The following is a 21,901-nucleotide window of genomic DNA, read 5'->3' on the forward strand; positions in this document are numbered from 1 at the left end:
ATAAATCCCAAGTAATTCATTAATAAAGCAAGATCATCTGATCCCTGCAGTGTTTCTCCAGGAACCCTTTTGTTTCTTCCCAGGAGGAAGAGAGGCATCATCTAGGGGGTAGTGGTAGGCTCATTTTGATGCAAAGAGAACTCCAAGCTCCTTCCAGTATATGAGGAAAATTAAAGAAAACAAAGCCACCCACTCAGTCTGTGCTGTGCACTGAATTTATGAACCCTTCGGGCAATCCTACAGCAGGTGTATACTCCTGACAATACATCCTATCTTTGACAGCCTGACATGTTCTTTCAAGTTAGTTTCACAGGTTTTTGTACAAGTTCTACTGGAGAACTCTGTGACTGGTCTTTGGGCCTGGGGGAGATTAGTTTGTAGTTAAGCAAGCTGTACCAGCCATCAGGGTAATCAGTGGCTGAGGTGTGGGCTTATCACTGCAGAGGTCAGGAGGCAGTCTGCTCCCCTCTGCTGAATCTTGCACTCTACCAGACAAATCTAGCCTTGGCCTCTTGCTACTCCCCTAAAAATTGGCCTAATTTTTTGAAGCTAGTGGGAATCTCATTGCTGTAAGGAACAGGAGAGCCAGGAGCCATGAAATAATGGGAGAGATTAACCCCATGTACCACCTGGACTCACAATGAGTACCAAATGCTGCTGGAGAGAGTGTACGAGTCACATGCGCTCAGAGCCGCAGTGGGATGCAGTACACGGTGCCACTAACAGCCTACTGCTGCTCTGATCAAATGTTCAAGCAGACTGCTGCTGCATGAACCCCCAAGTTTGAAGCTGTTGAGAATCTAGCTTTTTTTGTCATTCTACAACATATTCTGAAGTCTGAAACGACCCACAATCCAAATCAATGGCTTCAAAATGAATCCTGAGGCCATAAAGTGCTGGTTCCAACAAATAAGAGAATGGGTCAAACTGCTAGGTTCCTTGTGGTTTCCAGCTGCCAAAGCATTAGAGCACATCTTAAGGCATGCTAGAAGACTGTTTTATCAGAGCATCATTACATAAATATGCCCTAAGAAGTCTTTTGTAATGACAATTATTGTGTGGTCTCCTGGCATCATCTACTAAGGTCTGCTTAGTCATATTTTTTCAGGCAGGACCAGGTGTTGGCTGGAGTAAAGTATCTGGAGAATTTTCAAGTTAGGAATAGGATTTTTTTTTTTTTTTTTTTTTTTTTGGTTGACAGTTTTGATAGGTAAAATTAAAGCACATTTTATCCTCCCTAGGTGATCCTGTGAGGTTCTCAGCACCACCTATGGTTTGTGGAACACTTTCAGTACTCATTGATTTAGTTTGGAAGAAAAGAAGATGGCAGAGCTGAGAGTACTCAAGCCTGAATTTCTGAAGTGACCAGCAGTACTGGTTGTCTCTGTTACTAAAAGGCTTTCCATCTTGACTTCTACAGCGCTGGCTTTTAGAAAGTGCTTATCTTTAGGGCAGAGTGTGGAGGGAATGGACTGTCACAGATCTCTTCTAGTGGCAGCTGGTTAAGAATAGAAAAGTTTCAGAATTTTCTCAACACCGAGCAAACCCTTTTTGTTGCCACTTGCCACATTTCCAAGTGCAGTCAGCACCACTGAGCTTCATGAGCTTGTGTGAAAAACCCATCTGCTGGTTTTGGCCCCAAAGATGCTAGCTTTGCTGCCCTGCAAATCTGGCCATTGCTATCTCAAGTTGAACATACTAAAATAGCAGACTCTGGTAGCAACTTGCCAAAAATCAGCAGTGCTAGAGACCAAGATCAGGCATTCTGGCTCCTGGTCCCACATACTAGTCAATGGGAATGCCAACTTTAATTATGTTTTACTGGCAATGTATATCTCTATCTTTTCAGCACTGAATCAGGATGTTGTGCTTCAGCCCAGCACCAGCAGTCACATATCCTCCAAAGCAGATGTGAATCTTATTATGAAGAAAAAGGCACAGCTCATAAAAATACATAGGAAATCCCAAACACTCATCGCTTACCAACTTTTTGCACTGAATTTAATCTACTTCTAGACTGCTGATTTGTGGCTGACTCTATTCCAGTCGTATCCGTTTCTCTACATAGTCTCTCTGCTTGAAACTCATCTGGAACTCTTTGGGGTTTTGAGGCAATGTTTGCATGGTCTAAATGTAGACATCTAGCAAAAAGAGTGGGATAGTCAGTGCGTGTGAAAGGTAGATGGTGTTAAGTGTACCTCCTTTGTGTGAAAACAAGGAATATCTACGTAAGGAAATAAATTAGCAGGGTGTTTTCCATCCCAGTCTGTCCCATCCATCCTTACTCTACAGACATATTAACATGGGCAAGATCATCTGCCTAGGGGCATCATATGGTCCATCTAATTACCCAGTAGTCCTAGAATCTTTTCCTATGGCAAGATAGTCCTGAATCCTCATTTAATTTGTAATCTTAAGATCATTTGGGACTGTAATGGCAGAAATGTCTCCTCTATCCATACAATAGTGTGAGAATGATTTTTCACTTTGTTGGGCGTTCTAGAAATGTTTGGGTACCAGAATGGCCAGAGTCTTATTTAATTACAGAGCCGTGATGTGGTAACACAACTGCTACTTACTGTCCTCGCAAACTATAATCAGCTGATCTGTTTAGAGAGGCCTGCCACACAGTTGTGGTCCTTTGGCAGAGACTTCAGACTCCTCAGATCACTACTTGAAAAAGAATGTGTCTGAGGAACCTGGAGCGGTGGAGGTGAGGGGTTGGGATGCCCGGATTCGGCTCAGCGACTGACACAGCTGTCTTCCCCTCTTATGCTGGCAGAACCCATTTGGGAGGCTCTTGACTGCTGTTCACACCTCTTGCTTCCTTCACATGGATTGGTGTTTCAGCCACACTGAATGTCAGATTAATAATTTTCAGAACCCTACGCTAACTGGAGGAGAGAGGGAAGGGAGAGGTCAGGAACCATAACTTTTTAAACGTCCTTTAAATCAATTACTGTCTGTGTTTACCATGCACATTAAAACCTGAGTTAAAATCCATAGTGCCCTGCTCTGCCATTTTAAGTATTTGTTGCTAGTCGTTATCAATTCTTTTGCTTGCAGCCCTACAGCAGAAGCACAGTTTTCTCTGGAGCTGACATTAGCACTGTTTCACTGGGCTGGCAAAATGCAGTGAGCTAGTGTGTTCCCTGGGAGACTGGCTGTTTTCCATTTATTTCACTGCTCTGGAAACAGGCCTAGCTGTAATGGCCTAACATATCTTAAAACAGGGAAATTACTAATTCAAGTCAGTGAGCATATTTTCATTTTAAAAGAGTAACAAATTAAATAAACTCCCTTCATTTTGCATTTGAGACCTCAGTGTTTCATCTGCCGTAATCTAATTCACCCGTTCATTTCCTACACATTCATTTTATCCCATTATTTGAGATTTCCTTTGCTTTTAATCCTGTGTTTTGAAGAGACATAGAGTTGCAGCAGAGAATAGATGAGAGAGTGAATGGTAAATAAAAGAACAAATATGCCATAATATAGCTTGATGTGCTCCTAATGAATTGCTTATTACAGCTGAATCCTTAAAGTTAGGTGTTTAACTTTTCTCTCTCAAGTTCATTTAAAGTTCTTTAAAAAAAAATAGGTGAAGTGGGGCCATGTGTACAATCCACCAGGGACTTACCTGCTGGGTTTTGGTTGGTTTTGGGTTGTTTTTTTTACAATAGCAATGAATGTTGCAAATCATCTGGAATGACCACCAGAGCCTAAAGAGTTTTTGTTGTGCTTTTAACCAACCATGTTGATGCAATGAGATCTTACTTAACACTGAAATATCTCTTGTCTAGTTGGGGACAAATTGCTCTTCAATTAAAAGGCTTTGTATTTATTCCAGGAGAATCAGTCAGCCCTTCTTTTTGTACACTTTAGAGGAACTGTAACCAGGAATATATCTGGTTCACCCGCTACATCCTTCCTAACGCTGTCTCACCTGCCTTGGCTGGCTTCGATGTGTTTTGTCATGAGTAAATGTGTTGTTTTGCTGTTGTCTCCCTTGAGAGCTTCCTGTCCATGGGAACCACTGGGAAAAATTGTTAACTTATTTGCATTTTCCAAAGAACTTGACTGTTTTTCATCACATGGCACCCGCAGGCTTGTGCAGGCCCTCTCTGAGCCTGTCCTGGGGGAAAATTAGATGAAATTTGAGCATCAGAATAGACAAAACAGGAGGAACAGAGGCTGACCTGAAAAGCAGGATCTGGTGAATACTCACTAAGATTTTGCGCATGGTACTGCATCCTTCTCCGAGTGCAAGCAGTTCCCTTGCACTTTTGAGTGTAGAGGATGGCCAGAGAGGGAGTTAATGAAAAACAGTCAGTGTTCTGGATCTTTCTACTCTCAATTGCAGTAACTACTCAGAGGCATAAGCATACAGATATATACTGATGGCAAGCAGAAGCTGTTGACTGATACACTTCAGGCAACAAATTTTCCTTCATGTAACCAGGTGCCTGTTTTAGTTTTGCAGTGCTCCTTAATCGCTCTTATTACTTTTATAGTTTTGATGAAATAAACTTTGGTTCTGCCATGATTTACAAAAGGACCTTTGGAAAGATAGTGAAACCAATCAATAAAGCATTCAAAAATCTATAAATTCCTTCTGTGTTGATGTTAGAATCAATGCATGCACCCATGTTTGCCCCCCCCCTTCCCCCCAATAAAAGTGTTTCTAAAAAGTAGAAAAAAACAAACAAACAAAACAAAACAAACAAAAAACCAAAACAAAACAAAATCAGAAAGCTGAGTTTGGTGATCTGTTTTTACACATTAAGAGGAGGAGCAGCTTTGTAAGAAGGAGCAGAGTCAGCATCTGCAACGATCTTGTGCTTATGGATCACCCTATGCGATGATCTTTTGTAGGGATAATTTCAGTGACAGCATGATGTTAGATCATGTCAATAACCCTGCTGTGAGTCAGCTCTACTCATTTATCACCATTCACATGCCTTTTCTTTTTTTTTTTTTTTTTCCTTGCTGTTGTGTTGAATATTGGAAACATTTCAGTCTAAGACATTATTGGACGTTTTCGTCTATTGGCCTGTGCTGGGGGCTGCACTGAAAGCCAGATGCACGTTCTGTAAGGACCACGCTGGCACAGCATTACTGTGACCTGTGCTGAGTAGGGTTCAGTGTGAGTGTGACACTTTTCCCACCATGCTGGGATGGAGAAGAGTGTCCATCTGTCTCTTTCATGTTTTGTTTTGTTGGGGGTTTTTCTGCAGTCCCATGAGAAAGGGCAAAGGCTGACCAGACAAGGACCCTTTTGCTGAGAGTTCCTTCACAGACAAGTGGTGGCACAGCAGTGTCTTGATGTTGTTTACTGTTTGTGCTGTACTTTTTCTATGGAGATAATATTGTAGCCATTTGGCCCTATCGTCTGATTTATTTTTTTTCCACCATCACATTAAAAAAATCTCTCCAAAAAGCCCAACCCCACATCCTTGCTTTCCCATTCTCCACAAAAGTGGAAGTACAGTGTCTTTCACATTGGTTTCAGCCTCCTTTAACAAAACATTTCAATAGTTTTATCTAAGCATAAGCATTCAGGACTCCCTTGTATTTGTTTTCCAGTGAATATATCCTATTGTTCTTAGAGCCTAATTGTTACGTTCTCTTTAACCTGCAGGCTATGGTGAGCTGACCACAGGATACCAGCTGCTCTCCAGGGTTAGGAAATGGGTCTGAAAATATAAATCACTTCTTTCTTGGCATATACTAGACACAGTCCAGGATATGTTTGCATTAGCAGTTGCCATATTGCATTAGGATCTGTGGTGATTAGATTTTCGGTAATGGGAGCGGGGCAAATGTATTACATTGTTATACAATTAAACATATTGTCAGACTGAGAGTGAAAGGATAGGGTAATGGAGAAATGGGATAAGACAGGCTTTTTTTTCGGAAGGAGCAAATGTGGAGGGGTCACGTTAGAGCCAGCAGGAAGTTTAAACAGAGTTTAAGGCGGTTGATTGAGGAAACATCCAGACAGAACAGTGGAAATCATGTGAGCAGAGAAGGTTGTTTTGACATGTTAGGGGAGAGGGAAGGATCAACGTGCTTGTGAAGCACCAGCAGATAATTTGAGCTGGATTAGGGTGGGCAGAGAGATGCTACAGGATCTGGTGTTGTAATAAGTGCTGAACTGCAGAAGGCAAGAGAAAATTGAGAAAGTGCATTTAACCTTAAGAAAGAATAATGATAGAGAAGTGACTTGGAGCAGAAATTTGGTCCTGATTTAGCAGCTTCAGTGAAGCTGTGTTTACCAAGAAAGACTGTTAAAAAACTGCTAGAATTTTTGGAGCCATTGTGACCATGCATCTAATGACTCGCAGTTGTCAGTATTGTTCTCCCTTTTCCTTCTTTTCAGTTCTCTCTTTCCTTTCCCTCACAACTATGAAAAGCTTCTTGAAGTTAATATAAAGACTTTGGTTGATTTTTAGTGGACTATGGATAAGCCTCTTCTTATGTCATGGCTGAATGCTGATTTCTGAGCCGTTCTGGTTCCAGGCAGCATCTATAATTGCATGTTATTATTTGAAAAAATAATTATTTTAATTACTTTCCAGAAAGCTTGATACAAAATAATCTATATTGTTTTGCTTATTTTAATTGGAGTACTTTTCCACACTGTAATGTGCCTGAGTAGGCCCATTCCATCATGTTCTCCATTTTATTTTAAAGTCACTTGAAGAGCTAATATTTAGTTATTGGGCTATTTTCCTTGATCTCCAGCCACAGGGATTTATTTTTAAATAATGCTTGTCTTATTTTTCATAGCTGATGTGACTGATTTGGATTGGATTATTTTGTTTGACCCAAACTGGGGCTGTGGTTTGAAGATCCAACCAATCTGTGGGCAGTCCTTTTTTTCTTTAATAGCAGACTAATTGGCAAACCAATTAATCTGCTCATCTGTGAAGAGAAAATTTATAGCAATAAGTAGTTCTATTTCCAGAAGTCATTCTCTAAAGTAACATTACAGTGGCCTTGTTTACTTCATGCCCTGCAACACGATCCAGTGCTTCAACAGTAGCACAGGTCAATTAGTGGACAAATTAAGCAATTATTAGCCACTAACAAGGGTGACTGGCATCATTACCCTTCCTGTTTACCAGCAAACTGTTATTTTAATACAAAGATCAACAAATAAATTAGGGCATCTGTTGTATTGCCATGTCTGCCTTGAAGTAAATGATATTAAATGGGCTTTGGTTGCTGCCAAATTCTTAACCCCAGCCTAATGAGATACACTGATATGTCTCTTGCTGATTATAGAAGCTGTAAAATTTAGTTTGTATTGATTTATTAACAGAAGGACCAAGTTCTCTGCTATGGTATTTTTTTAATAGTCTGATATCTGTCTTTTTACTTAAACATTATTGATCCAGGGACTATTGGGTTCCTCTGAAAGACAAAGTTATTTGTTAATTGCGTTGATTATTTGGATGCTTACAATAATTTTATGGTGAGATTTGTATATGTAGATGTATGCTTTCACCTAAAGCTTCCCTTAAGTTTCTTAGAACTGCCTTTACTTCCAGGTTAGAGTTCTGTGCGTCGGTTATTTTTAAGTCTTGCTTTGTATTTTTATCATGGGGTAAGACTTCTTCAGATTTAATTAACTGTATCCTAAATAAGAAACTACAGTAAATCTCTTTGGACTGGGTGAACATGTCTGCAGTATCCACTAATAGACTGTGGTACTTTGGGAAATGCTGGGTCTCATTTGCCACAAGCTGCTGGTTGCCCAGGATCCGTATCTTCAGTCTGGTATACCATGCGCAACAGTGAATCGTGCAGAGAAGAGGCTCACCCGTTACATGTTTATACAGAGCCTTCCACATCATAGCACATTCTTGGTTAGGGAATAATAATTCCCTGTATGAAGCTGAAAATCGTAGCATCTAGTTGCCAAGACACCTTTGCCAAGCTCTGTGAGTGATGCTGCCTCAATAACAGGAGCAAAATGAGCAGAACCTGTACAAGCTTCTTCCCTGGCGCAGTCAGAGCCAGAGCAAAGCTCTGAGAGTTTGAGTTCTTGTGTCACTTTCTGAATTAAAAGCAGCCACGTTATCCCTGAGGTATTTGTGGACCTCCCTGCTGCATGAAGAGCTGCCTGTCACATGTACACTCTTGGTGCACTGGCAGAATCTCGTGGCAAAGTTGTTCCACCAGGGTCTTTGGTGAAGTGATGATCGTGTACACAACGTGATATTTATACTGCTTTTATTGCAGCTGCTTTGAAAGATCATACCTGACCTAGGATAAAGTATGTTCTGGACATACTGATTTCTGAATAGTTAACTCTTCCAAGTATTTTAGAAAACACAGAGTCATGTGATGTTTTGAGTCCAGTTGAAATCTCTTTCAAACTAAAACAAGCATAGTGTTTCAAGAAGCCATGGTCTAAGTGTGGGCTTGTATCCCTTGAAGTAGTTTTGAGCCCTCCAGGTGTGTGTACTGTGGATTATGTTATAGACGATGCCAGAAAATAGTTAGAGTAGCAGTTTAACATTGCTAAGCCTTTCATGTTTGCATACAGTTAGGAAACCTGGTTATTCAGGATCCAACTGTGTCCCTGTCGTTTCTTCGTGTTCTTGCTGCTGTATAATGAACAAAAGACACAACGCCAGCCAAAAAGCAGATCGATGTCAGTTTCCTTCATTGGGAGGAGGTAATTGCAGAAACATTTCCTGAGCAATATAATTATGTATATACTTATTTGCCACAGAAATTCAGGTTTAGTCTCTTCTCAAGTCGAAGACCTGGTTGAAGAAAGGGACTTTCTCTTCTTCAGGATTAGTGACTAATAGATGAAAAAATAGCTGATGTTTAGAGTCAATTATACCTTGATCATCTTAGACATTTCAGAAGCCTCATTTTTCCCCATGTGCCTCAGCAAATTAGAATTCATTCCAACAGCAGCATAGATTCAGATTTGTTAGTATTTGAAAGACAAAAGGGGCCTTAGGAAATAGACTAAATGAAGAAGTTGTAGGGAATGTGAGATTTTGGTCCCATCTTTAATATATGTTTCAGTCAAGCTATAAAAAAGTGTGTTTAACCTGGCATGAACCCAGGTTTTATATGTTTGTTTTTAAACATTTTGATTGGATCACAAAGAGTCAGGTCTAAAGTCGGCTTTTTTGAAGTCAGCTAGTTAGCCCATGCCATCTCTTCTATGCTGAATTGTTGCTTGTTATATCTATTCCCTAGGGCTTTGCCCTGTCCAGCGTTAAACGTTTCTGATGACGGGATTCCACTCTTCCCCTGGAGAGACAATTCCACAGTCTGATAGAGCTCGCCATTAGTGAAATTTTACTGATGATCAGCCTTAATTTTTCTCTGCTTAATTTTATCCTGTTACTGGAGCGTAGTGATTGATTTATTCTGGGGAAATTCAGTAAATGGTTCCTGCTTCACAGGATGGACCTTACAATAAATAGCAAATTGTCATGACCTATCTGTGGGTGTCCTGAGATTACACAGGAACTCAATTTATCTTGACATTCATTCCCTGGAAGCTATTTCTGTCAGTACCAACTCAGTGGAGGAATAGGCAATGAATTTAACTGCCAGACTGCCTGCCTCCTGCCCCTGCACCAGCCATGGAGCAAGGAGATGTTTAGTTGCTCCTTGAGCACAAGGCCCAGAGGCAGGAGCTCCTGTGGGGTCTGGTGCAGTGACTGTGCCCAAAGGAAGGGCCTTTAGGAGCTCGTTCCCTTGTCACTTGCCTTGGTTCCACATTAGAGGAGTTTCATCGATGAGGTGGAGGTACTCCTGGGTTTTACTGATGTAAAGTAAGCGAAGAATCTGACATAAATTCCAGTCTATCAATCCCACAGTTTCCCTGTGCCTGGTACGGAGTTTATGTAACTCTCCCAATTTTAGTGAGGCGTTTTACATCTCTCTGTACACTCAGATGATCTGAACTCTGTGTTCATATGTCAAGGGTAGGTCTGGGCATATGCTCAAATAAATTTGAGGTGCCTCAGCTCAACAAATTATCACTCATGAGCTGAGCTGAGGTATGTGCCCATGTATGCATGCTGGGTACGTAAGGCACTAGGCTTAAACTACTGCGTTTTACTTCATTTCACCACTTAGGAGGAGAAATGTTCTGTTATTGTGGCTCAGCTCGTGAGCAGTAACTTCTCCCTATGTCGAAACTTGACTGTGTCTGATAATGTAGCCATATTGTACTTGCATTATGAGGATGGACTAATGTATTTATCCTTAAAGTTCTTACTTATGGAGATTTTTTTAGAAGACGGTAGGTGTATGTGATTTTTGCAAGTGGTTTGTTCTGTTGGAAGCAAGAGCAGTGCCAGAAACCAAGAGGAATGATCATTCTAATCTTTTATATGTGAAATTTCAGATATCTGGAAATCATTGATGTCATAAACTCCCCTCTTCATGCTCTTCTTTCATTTTTCTCAGGTATAATTGATTTCCTTGTGAGCCAGCATCCTATTGCAAAAGTACTAAGAGACCACCTGGTCTTCAAGATTGCACCCATGCTCAATCCTGATGGAGTATACCTAGGAAATTACAGGTATGGTGTGGAGTATGAATCTGTGTGTTGTTATATCTACCTGTTATGTCACCCTGCACTCTTTTGTCACTGAATCTTATATGGCTTGTTTCAATTAATTCCTCTTAAACTGGAGGTTCTCATGTGGCTGTATGCTTCCTAAAGTTCCTGTCAAGGAAGGGAGCTCAATGGCCAATTTGTTTGCTTCAGGAGGTAGGTAGCAACTCACCAAGATAGCAGGGTATCTGCTCTGCAAGCCTCCTCTAGGTGTAGGAGTTAAAGTCAGCTTAGAGTTAGACCTTAGCTGTGTTTTATAAATGCATTCATTATGCTGCTCATCAGCCTCTATGTAAATGTGTCAGTCAATCACAGTTCCCTTCAGCTACCCAGATCATCCATTAAAGTCACAGATTTCAGCCTATTATTGTACTGTAATAGATAGGGATACGTGGAATGGAATAATCATTCCACCCTATGCTAATTTTGCTTCATTTTAGTATTTGAATTACTACTTTACCACCTCCTCTGTTGAGAACCTATTCAGATAATCTTTTGTTTTCCCTAAAATTGTTTGCTCTTAATGCATTTATTTACAAAATAAATGTGCTGCTGAAGGTGATAATGAAAAGCAGTTGATTAGTTGATGATTTGTTTGTGGGGGCAATTACATGTACCACGTAGTTCTTTGGAGAAGCCCCTGAGAAATGTAATATACTGTGTGTGGTTTTGCTTACAGCGCAAGACTAAATAACACAATACACTCTGTAGCCAGGCTACCTTGAGCTTTGATCTAATTAGGTATTGCATTGCTAAGCAGAATAAGACTGGATTATTGTGTGGATGAGGAAACCACCGAGGAAGAAGCTAGAAGTTGCAGAAAATGGCGCTGCTGGCTGTCCTTTGTTTTGATATGCGCTTCTTAGCCCTCCTGTGCTTTGCGACTTACTAAACTGAAATAGCAGGGAAGTGCGTGGGTTGTTTCAACAGTGATTATATATGTTTTATAAATGAAACTTCTGAGGACACATGGTCTCCTTCCAGCTACACTGATACTCCCTCAACTCTTGGCAAAGCCAAAACCAGAGAGCGATATTGCAGTAGTGCCTCTGACAGCACTAGGAATTTGTCATAATGGTCATGTCACCTTGCAGGAATAAAGCCCCAAAATAGCTCTAGAATCTGACACTACTTTGTTTTACTCTGTCCCAGGTGCCCTGCACGTAGGCAACTCCAGTTACAATTAAGTAACTTTAGTTTTCCCCCATAAATTCACGTGCCCTCTAGGTTTTTCTCCAGCGCCATTATTTATACTTTTTGAGAGGCATGCAGGTTTACAGACATGCATATGGCTCACAACTTGGAAAGTCTTTTGGGAACCCAGGTATTATGAAAGGGCATGTGAATTCATTTGGAATTGCTGAGCTTGATGGTATACTATTGTTTTCACTTTTCATGATATGCAGAATTTTCAACCCTCCTGAACTAAAGAGACTTTTAATGAGGTAGTTGGAAAAGCATTTGATTTTCTTGCGATTCTTCACTTTATTTACAAATGGCCTAATGTAACTAATAACTTAAAAATGAGGGTAATAAGCAAAATGCTACCTATTATCTTGAGAAGAATATTAAAAAGCCTAGTAATGTGCCGGCATTGTAGTTAACTAGTGCTGAGTGAATAATTTACAGCAAACACTTTATTTCCCTCTCATACAAAATCCACAAGCACATCACAATTTATTTGCTTGAACTTACTGGATGAATTTTTTAAAAAAATCTCTAAGGATCAATTGCTAGCATTTGAAAATTTAACTCTGAGCCTTCTTTGTGATTGGCTAGATAAGTCTGTTTCATCTCTTTTGGTCTCTGTTCAGATTAGCACATAAATAGGACTTTCAGAAGTCTTCCTTGTAGTGTGGTATAACACAGATCTATTGGCTGGGGACAATCCCCCTGCTTTTGCAAACAAGGTCTGTGGTGCCATATGCAGTTTTAGGCATTTGAACTTCTACGTCCTGTCATCTCCCTCTTTCTCAAAGCAGCAGCTAGTGACTGTTTCTTTGGTTCATTGAAGGTTCACACTCAGAGCTATGCAAGCTAAGATAATGATATGGGTAATTAAACCTCATGCTTGAGTTTGTAAATTGATCTCCTGCCAGTGTGAGAGATTTTTTTTTTTTATTTTTTTTTTTTTTTTACCCCACCAGTACACAGCTTTGTACAATTGGCAAAGTATACTGTCGGATGCACTTCACTGTCCTCAGAAATCCCAGGCGCGGTGGGCACCATTAGGAGCCTGAGTATGTCAGCAGTTCTTGTAGAAGGGATGGGATATACTAGTTCTCCTGTGATCAAAACAGGAACTAACCACTCGCTTCTCCAGGGTGATGTAACAATTAGCTGATGGGATGTTCTTCATTGTCATTTTTGGGGATGCAGAACTTTCACCAAGGATGCGAGTCTTTTGCTCTTCTCCAAAATCTTGTTCCTTTGTTCTGAGCATTTGTGAACTGAGGTTTAGGAGTTTAATCTAAAACTGCAACAATAGTGCCGATACTTGTCTATTATCTATAAACTGTTGCTCATTCTCAAGAGAAGAGACCAAATGGCTTGTGACTTTAAAGTGAAATGTTCACAACCATCAACAAGTGAGTTTACAATCACAGCTACAAAGCACAAAGTGCTCACAGCACAGACACGTGTGTGAGGAAGATTGCTGTGGGTACATTCAGGCAGCTCTAAAAGGAATGGTCATGGAAATGTACATCAATGCCCAATGTATGAAGGTACATGGAAACAGGGTGCCAAACTTTACTGGTTTATTCAAGTAATCAAGAGTTTAAGAAGTGTATTTGTGAACCCATAGAGTTAAGAATGAAAAGACAAGGTGCCTTATCTGACTTAAAGGGGTGGCTAAGCACCTTCTCTAATTTAGAATGTTTGGAAGTTCTGTAAATAATTTTTAGGTGGGTTTTTTTTGTTTTTTTTTTTTTTTTAATAAATGGACAAAAGTTACAATTTGATTTTAATCTTAGATCATAAATCTTTTAATAGAAAGTGAACGAGCATGGTTCTAACTCTTAATGGCTATTACTTATGTAAATACATAAACCAAGAGAGTTTGTGAAATCAACTCTACACTTTATTTTCCATGAAATTTCTGACTGTTTAGAAACCAAACATTTAATTTTCGTTTTTTTTTTTTTTTTTTTTTTTTTTTTTTCTGAAAAGAGCTGAGAAATAAAAAAAACATGGGCAAACGACAGCACAATGGAACAACATTGGCTGGGTACAAGCGTTGGAGGGGTTAGGTGCAAAGTGGAGCCCTCAGAGTGCAAATTCACCTGCAAGTCAAAGTTCTGAATGGCTAATTGGGACTGCTCCTGCTTACAGTGCTAGCTGTTTGCTGGTTTGCTAGCATCATACATATCTGTGAAGATGATACTATACTGCACTCTTTCTTCAGTGGAAAAAATAGCCTCCATAGTCTTTTCTTTTTGCCACATGAGTATACTCAGCTATTTCTAACATACAGGATAATGATTATTAACATACTGGATAAGGGTCAAGGATGTAGGGTCTTTTTAAAAACAGGATGACAGGCTTCATCCCTTTCTCGAAGTCTTTAAAGCCTGGTATTACTTCTAAGTGTAACTGGCTTTGCTGTTACAGCGTTTAGAAAACGTTATGCCACATGGGGTAGTTAATTAAATTGTCCGGGAAGATGCCATTGGTTGATGTGGCTAAAACAGTGAGTCTTCAACATAATTCGCCCTCTGTTCTGTTTGGTAACTTGCCATCATCTCTCACGTGAATTGAAACACCCCTTTTGCTGGGGATGGTACCTAACGTGATGTTTAGTTTTTTGAAAGAACATGGCAAAAAAATAATAATATTTGTGAGTTTCTCCATAACATTAATCTCACCCTCTTTGATGGGTTAAACTGTGAAACAGTTTGAGGAAATAAAGGAAGACTAGTGCTGGGAAGAGAGATTTCCTAACTTTTCTCTCTCTGTTTGCAATATAGCATTATCATCTTCTGAACCTATTACCATCCTCAGGGAGGTGGGGTTAGACTGAGGGGGGGGAAAAAAAAAAAAAGTGTTCTTGATTTAAAAGGCGTGCATCCTCAGGCTTGGCCTGAACTTTCCTTTATCAAGAGCTTGTTCTTAAGCTGGCATTCTCCAGCTGAATGCTGAAATGTGTCCCTGCAGGCGAGATGACTGTACCACACCATCTTAGATTAGTTCCAATTTATCAGCCTCACCTTCCGGAGATGAAACCCTATACTGGCACCAAAAGCGATGTGTTTCTTAGTCTGGGCAGCTCTTCACTGAGGTATCCCAGAAATGCCATGACAAGGCAGATGAAATATCCTGAGCGTTCTCTAAAGGCTTTGTTGCGTGACCCGGTAAGGCTTCCTGTCCCTTGCCGTTTCCGTGTTGCCTTTGCCTAGTTAGCTGTGACAGTATCAGCCTTCAGTAAATTAAAACCATGAATTAGCTGAAAAGTTCTGAACTGTCACTACTACAATATCCTTCTAGCTTGGTTGTAGGGACTGCAAAATTTGTGTGAACGGGGAGAAGAGGGCATACACTGATTCTACTCCTTTCTTATTTCACTGTCAGGTACGATATTTTTGAAGTCAACACAATCTTTACTGCTTGCTTGTGTGAGGGGTTAACAAAGCAATTTGTTGGATGGAAAGGAGGCCAGTCCTACCCAGACTGGAAAGCCAAATTCACCATAAACAGTGTCAGAGTCCGTAGTGCAATGAAGGCCGTGTTGGGATGAAATGTTTTGGACAAATGGTGTGCTTTTGCCCCAGAAACATAGTTTTGTAAGGACTGAAATGGTTTGCGGAAGTGAGTTTAATTTGGCAAATTGTTTCAAGTAGAAAAAGGGAGCTGAGAAGGATTGAGAAACATTTATAAAGGACAATCATCTCTTGATTTTGTTTGTTAATGGCATGATTTGTTTAAAAACTGGTCTTTTTTAAAGATGGTTTTTGAAGAGTCTAAAATACAAACAGAAAACTAAGCTTTGGACCAGATTAAATATTTCTGATTTATCCTGAATAGGTTTTTGTGGACTTCATTTCTGTGACTCTAGAGATAATCAAAAGTTCAACACTTGTGTTCATGTGTAATTTTTGAGAGGCCTTTTGACAGTAAAAGCATATGTAGACTTTATCCAAATGATTTTAGCTCCAAATCAGAGCTGTATGTTGTAACGCTGAGAAGTGCTGATTTTGGTCTTTGATAATATCACTTTGGAGGACGTACCTATACTTGCATACAAGCGTGTGACTGTATGTTCGCAGTGACTGGATACATCATGTGGTTCTAACTATCACTTGTCCAGTAGTGAGACATGGCTACTCATGTGCATACTGTCATTTGCATAATATCTCTTGATTATTTTTCACCTATTTTTCTGGTGGGAAGGTTTTTTTTTTTCCTTGGCTTCATTTAATGCATGTGAAATTCATGCATTGCCTTGAATTGGAAAACAGAGTATCCATCTCAAATGACAAGATGAAGCTCTCGATGGAGTTTATTTTTCCTAATTAGGTGTTTGTCATTGTGTATTCTATATAACAACATATAAGTAAACAATCATGGACCTTTTGAATAAATTTATTGGTTTTATTTATGTTACTGGGCATAAAAAAATCTATAATTACCAGGTACAGCCGCAATATAACTGGTATTTAATGACAATTACTTTTTGTTACCATAGAAATGAGTCCAAAGTAGTTACCTATAATTTCTCATTCCCAAACCTCACACATGTTGTATTGCGGTATTACCATAGTAATTGCCTATTAGTCATCATAAAATAAGCAGTTACCCAGAAGATATCAGGATAGTGTGAAATTTCTCATCTCCTTCAAAACTTGCGGCACATGCCGCTTCTCGTCTTCCTTTAGTGGGATTTTTGCCTGAATGACAAGAATGTCTGTTGTATATTAACCCAAGGGAAGAAGGGATGTGATTGAGATAGAATTGTACTCTAAAAATACCCTAAGTCAGGAAAACTATGTTCCATCCCCTGAAAACATAGAACTATTTCTTGTTATTGAAAATCAGGGATTTTTCAATCCCGTGAAATGGAGATGGTTTGTTGCCATGAATTTCCTATTTATTTTTTTTTTTCCAGTTCACTTGTGACCAAAGCAGAGGCTGTACATCTTAGGGGATCTGTGAGAACAGCTGTGCTGTGTCAGACCTCAGAAGCCCAGTACCTGCTAATGCAGCAGTGGACAGTGCCACTCTCCTTGTAAGAACAGGACATGCTCATAAGATATTTACTTTTCCAGCTTCCAGTGAATTTAATTTCTGACGTTTCCTGAACTCAGGGGATTTCTGTCTGCTCAGTAAATGTGCAGTGGATCTGTCTTCTTCGTACTTGTCCAGTTTGCCCTCAGATGGTAAGCATTAGCTCTCGGTCTCCTCTGGCCTGAGGCTGTTTGGCTCCTGCCCCAGAGCAGGGCGCACCACCCGCTTCAGCCTGCTATGAGCTTCAGGGACATCTCCTCCGTGGCCCCTCTTGCACCTTGTTTGTTGTCTTAATTTAGATTGCATGTTGTTGAGGCCAGTAAGTCTCTCTGTGTGCCTGCCTAGATCACATTTAGTATCAGCTGGGAGCTGGTGACTCATGTGGAGGCAAATGATGTGGCGCTCCCAGCCGGGAGTACAGGAGAGGCAGCCGTAGGTGCCCAGTGCGTTATGGACCCCCTGCTAGAATGGTGGCAAATGAGTTCTGCTCTTCTCCTCCCTTTCCAGTTTAACAGTTGGAAATCCAAGGTGGCTTTCCAATGCTGCAGTGTATTTCGACTGCCTGTTGGATTAAAAACATAGCTGTGGCCAGGACCAACCACCCTGATAATGGGGAAAGAAAACAAACAAACAAAAAAAAAACCAAAAAAAAAAAAAAAAAAAAAAAAAAAAAAAACCACACAAAAAAACCAAAACACCACAACACAGAAAGAGACCTGCCACAGTGAGAGGATGGACATTTTCTTGTACCCCTTCTCCCATGTGTCTGGGGGAGAGGGTGAGGCATGGCAAAAGTTTTCTCATTCGCCAGCTCTTGCTTGGCATTGAGTCAGGAATTGGTCAGGAATTTTTTGCACTGTTTTCCTCCCATGTCCTGCATGTGTTTGTGTTTGGTTTGGATCTCCGAGCTCATGCAGTGTGCCAGGCCGGGGCCTTGGAAAGCAAATTTCGGGGTGGATCTGCAGCTGTGACACAGGTGTGCTCTGGGCAGCAGCAATGGAAAAGCCCAGGGAGGCAAGCAAGCAGCATAGGTTTTCTCTGGCCATTACATCCGTCTGGCTTGTTGCATTGCCATTCCTTTCCTGCTTGGAAGTTTTCATTCCACTGTGGCTTTTATTGCCCAGAGAGTGCTGTAATTGTAAGACGGTTACAGTGGTTGCTGTTTTGCTCACCATTACTTAAAAAAGTCTTCCTTGTAAAAAAGTTGTCATCCTTTATCTTAAAACAAATACTAGGTTTGCAAAAGTGTTCCTATCTACTGCCATTGAAATGCTCTTTATATTGATGTGGTAACTGCTCATTTAAACCATATTACAGCTCCTGAGTATTTTTCAGTTGCTATTGATGTGACAAATTCTCTTGCACAGAGGACTGCACCAATCAATAGAGTCAGTATATGTGCTTTAACAACAAAGCCGCATGCCTTGGGGTTCCAGTTGAATCTGAACCTTTTAGTAGCATTAAATAAAGCTATATTTATTTTGCTTTTGGTGCAAGGGAAAAAAAAAAATCTGAACCCAACCTAATTTAATACAACTTGTTGAAAGGGTTTGAAGGCAGCATTATGGAGCCATTTTCACATGTGATGAATACGTAACTAGTGTCAGAGCTGCTATTTCGTTGTTGTAAGTGAACCCTTCTCTTCTAGTTAGATTGATCTGGGACTACAGAGTAGCCTTTTATTTTTAGATGAGCAGGGAGAGAAGTCATAATGAGAAATATTGAAATCATAGCTTTTTTATATCTGCTATTATTCCACTGAGAATGAGACATGATGTCCTTAAAGAGACAAGGCTATTTATTTTCCATGTAAATAGCACCATTTGTGATTATTACCTTTGAGCGGTTACGCAGAGAATAAGCACCCAACTCATGAATCCCAGCCCAATGAATCACAGTTTTGTACCTAAGTGCCATTTATGTCTGAGTTGCTGTAGGAGCCTATTCTTGACCTTCACTGACTTTATTTTCTCCATGTATTTCCTCTAGAATTTATTTGTAATTAACAGGGATCTTAATGTCAGTTTGGTTGAAATGTTTGTATCCTTTCCTTGCCTCTTAAATAGCTGATCCTTAGGTCTGAATATAATTCCATATGGGTTTCTTAGCTCTATTTTCAGTTAAGTAGCTAAACATATTGGGCTTTCTTCTCTTTTTTTTCTTTCCTCTTTTTTAAGTCTGGCTTGTATCTCTGGTGATTTGAGTTCTTGTTCATAGCAGTAAACAAAGGACCAAAGTCTCCACTGTTGTTGTTGTTGTTGTTGTCGTTTCTTTGGTTTTGTGATTATTATTATTGTTTTTAATTCCACAAATGACTTAGTAAACTTCAGCCAATTTGTTGTAAATCTTTGTGTTGGTTTACCCATCTGCAATTTAGGAATAATTAGGTCTCGTATATCTAAAATTAGCCGTGGAGCTACATTTATTAGTGTGTGTGAAAATCCACGTTGCATTCCTTGGCTTTGCGGCACTATGTTAGGTACCAAGCAGTATTGTTTAGAAAAATTATATCTTTAAGTACACCCATGCAATCAAAGCAGTACTTTATTGTCAGTTTTGCAAGTGAGAGAAGGGAGAAGAAACACGCTGAGTTGGTCTCTGTCTAATATAACGAGCTGAGCTCTACGTCTTAATCGGCAGTCGCCAGGCCACAATCCACGGCATTTAAGAGCTGATAAAAAAGACTGAGGGCTGCTCCGAACAGGCTATTTGCCAGCCACAGGAAGTTGTGGCTGTGACACAACCCAAGAAATATGCCATGTATTCACAAGTGCCATCTGCTGGTACAGTTTATTGAGCTATTTCCAGCGACAGGTGTAAGACATGCCTGTAACTGGCTTTCTTTATTGGTGGTCTCGAGGCAGCTGCCCGCTCACACAGCCCATGCTGTTAGCTTCTAACACGCGTTGCACCTAGCTGCAAATGCACCAAAGAGATCCTCCCACCCTAGCAGTTTCCATGAGGATGTTGTGCCAAAGTGCCTTGTAAGAGGGGAGGTTGTCAGCGCAGTATCAACGGGCAGGAGAGGTGTCCGTGGGACACTTACTCCAAGAGATGATCTGTATGGAAAGTGTTTGTGCAGCTGTCAGCAATGGGGACAATCCAGATTCCAGTTCCCAAGGCTTTTTCTCCTCCCTCCCCCCAAATGAATTAGCGATACCGTTGCTTTGCTGAAGGTCTAGTTCAGGGAAGTGCTCAAAGTGTCTCTTGCGATGAGGGCTGTGACTCAAGGCGTGTGTTGATTCTCTGTGTGCTTTCTTCCCCTCCAGCCCTTGCCCTTTGTTTAGCTTTCCTTCATTAACACAAATTACCACCCAAAAAAAAAGGTGTGGTTCCTTGCAGAAATCAAGAGCATCCAAAGCTTAGAGTGAACGGTGCTGCCTTTGTCTGCATTATACTTGCCTTGCCAGCAGCATCACTGAGCTGTCGACTCATCTGGGAGCAAACCCCAGACCCTGAAGTGTTGACGAGGTTGAGCTCAACTCCAGGCCTGCCTTCATGCTCCTGTCCTGGGATGGAAGAGCTGCATCCAGCCCTGCGGACACCCGTTTAACTGAGGCTATAAACAGGGATTCAAGCTGGTTTTGTGCTATCAGTCACTGAGTGGGGCTGTACTCTCACTAGACTCCTCCATGCTTCCCCATCCTCAGGAGTTACTTTGGAAGAGTTTTCTCTGTCCTGACTCCTGGCTAGCATGGAGCTATTGTAGCACCTGGAAATACTCTCCTGACTTCCTGGAGAAAAGAAGCCTCCAGGGAGACCTTATTGCAGCTTTTCAATACTTAAAGGGGTCTTATAAGAAAGATGAAAACAGACTATTTAATAGGACCTGTAGCTATAGGACAAGGGGTAAACTAAAAGAAAGTAGATTCAGATTCAGTGTGGTGAAGAACTGGAACAGGTTGCCCAGAGACGTTGTGGAAGCCCCATCCCTGGAAACATTTAAGGTCAGATTCAACTCTGAGCAACCTGATCTAGTTGAAGATGTCCCTGCTTATTGCAGGGGAGTTGGACTACATGACCTTTACAGGTGCCTTCCAATGTGAGCCATTCTGTGATTCTCAAGAAGAACCGAGACCCTCCTGTCTGTTGGTCCAGGGGTAGAGCCAGGCTACTTTTGTATTTTAGCTTTACAGGTTGCACTTCAGTGCTGCTTTGTGCCAGCAGGGTTTCTCTTTGCAACAATTATGTGAAAAATGGAAACTACAAGTCATGAGGAGAAATATTTTCCTGAACTGTAGAAATGACCAATTAGAGGTCAAATTCTGCCTTAATGAGAGCACCTACTGTTCCGTCTAGGTGAACAATCTAAAGAGGGAGAGCGAGGAAGATGTTTTGCCTGCTGTCTGTGAGCACAGGAAGGCTCAGCATTTGATTAGTGTGTATGCCAGTTTTGGATTGTTCCATCCCAAAATGCACCTCAATCTTTCCCAATGTAACTAATATTCCTTTCCACACTCCCATCCTCCTATTTCAGCAACATCTGCTCACCTAGACCTACAGATTCACCACCTGTCAGGGAAGGCAGCTGAGGGATTAATTCTTTATGAAGAGCTTTCTGGATAGAGATTCTGGGATTTTCTCAAGTTGTACCCATTTACACAAGATCACCAGCAACTAGTGATCACTCGCATGATCTCTGCAAGAGTGCCCTTTCTTGTAGTCAAGTTTTATCACATTAAACAAACAAGGGGTTCAGTACTCACCCTCACTTCACTGGGAAATGATTTATCACCTATAAATAGAAAAGTCCTGCCTTCCTGTTCAAGCTGCTGCTATGTGGGTGAGGAGGGGGAAATCCCATCCAAGTTATTAGGAAAACAATAGCAGCCTAAAGGAATGTTTATGTTGCTTTTCTGTTGTCTTTTCCTGGGTGACAGCTGTTCTTTTTTTTTTTTTTTTTTTTTTTTTTTTTTTTTTTTTTTTTTTAAATTGCAGCACTTAAAATGATGCCAGCTTGCTATATAATTTATAATATTAGTCCTAAGGGCAGTGTCGTGTAACATGAAAACAATCCTGAGACAAATCTAAATAATAAACACCCATTACCTAAAACAATATTGTATTAATAAA

General features: G+C 40.6%; 1 protein-coding gene across 3 annotated transcripts in view; it reads left to right on the forward strand.

The window, feature by feature from the left end:
• Positions 1 to 21,901, forward strand: part of LOC113482589 (cytosolic carboxypeptidase 6-like) — a 969,074-nt gene that overhangs the window by 755,278 nt on the left and 191,895 nt on the right. For all 3 annotated transcript variants that reach the window (XM_026853353.1, XM_026853354.1, XM_026853355.1), the window contains exon 8: positions 10,456 to 10,570. In XM_026853353.1, coding sequence (XP_026709154.1) covers positions 10,456 to 10,570 — 115 coding nt within the window. The remainder of the gene's footprint in view (positions 1 to 10,455; positions 10,571 to 21,901) is intronic.

Source organism: Athene cunicularia (assembly GCF_003259725.1).
Source record: "Athene cunicularia isolate RWA chromosome 8 unlocalized genomic scaffold, athCun1 chr8_part1, whole genome shotgun sequence".
Lineage (NCBI taxonomy): Eukaryota > Metazoa > Chordata > Aves > Strigiformes > Strigidae > Athene > Athene cunicularia.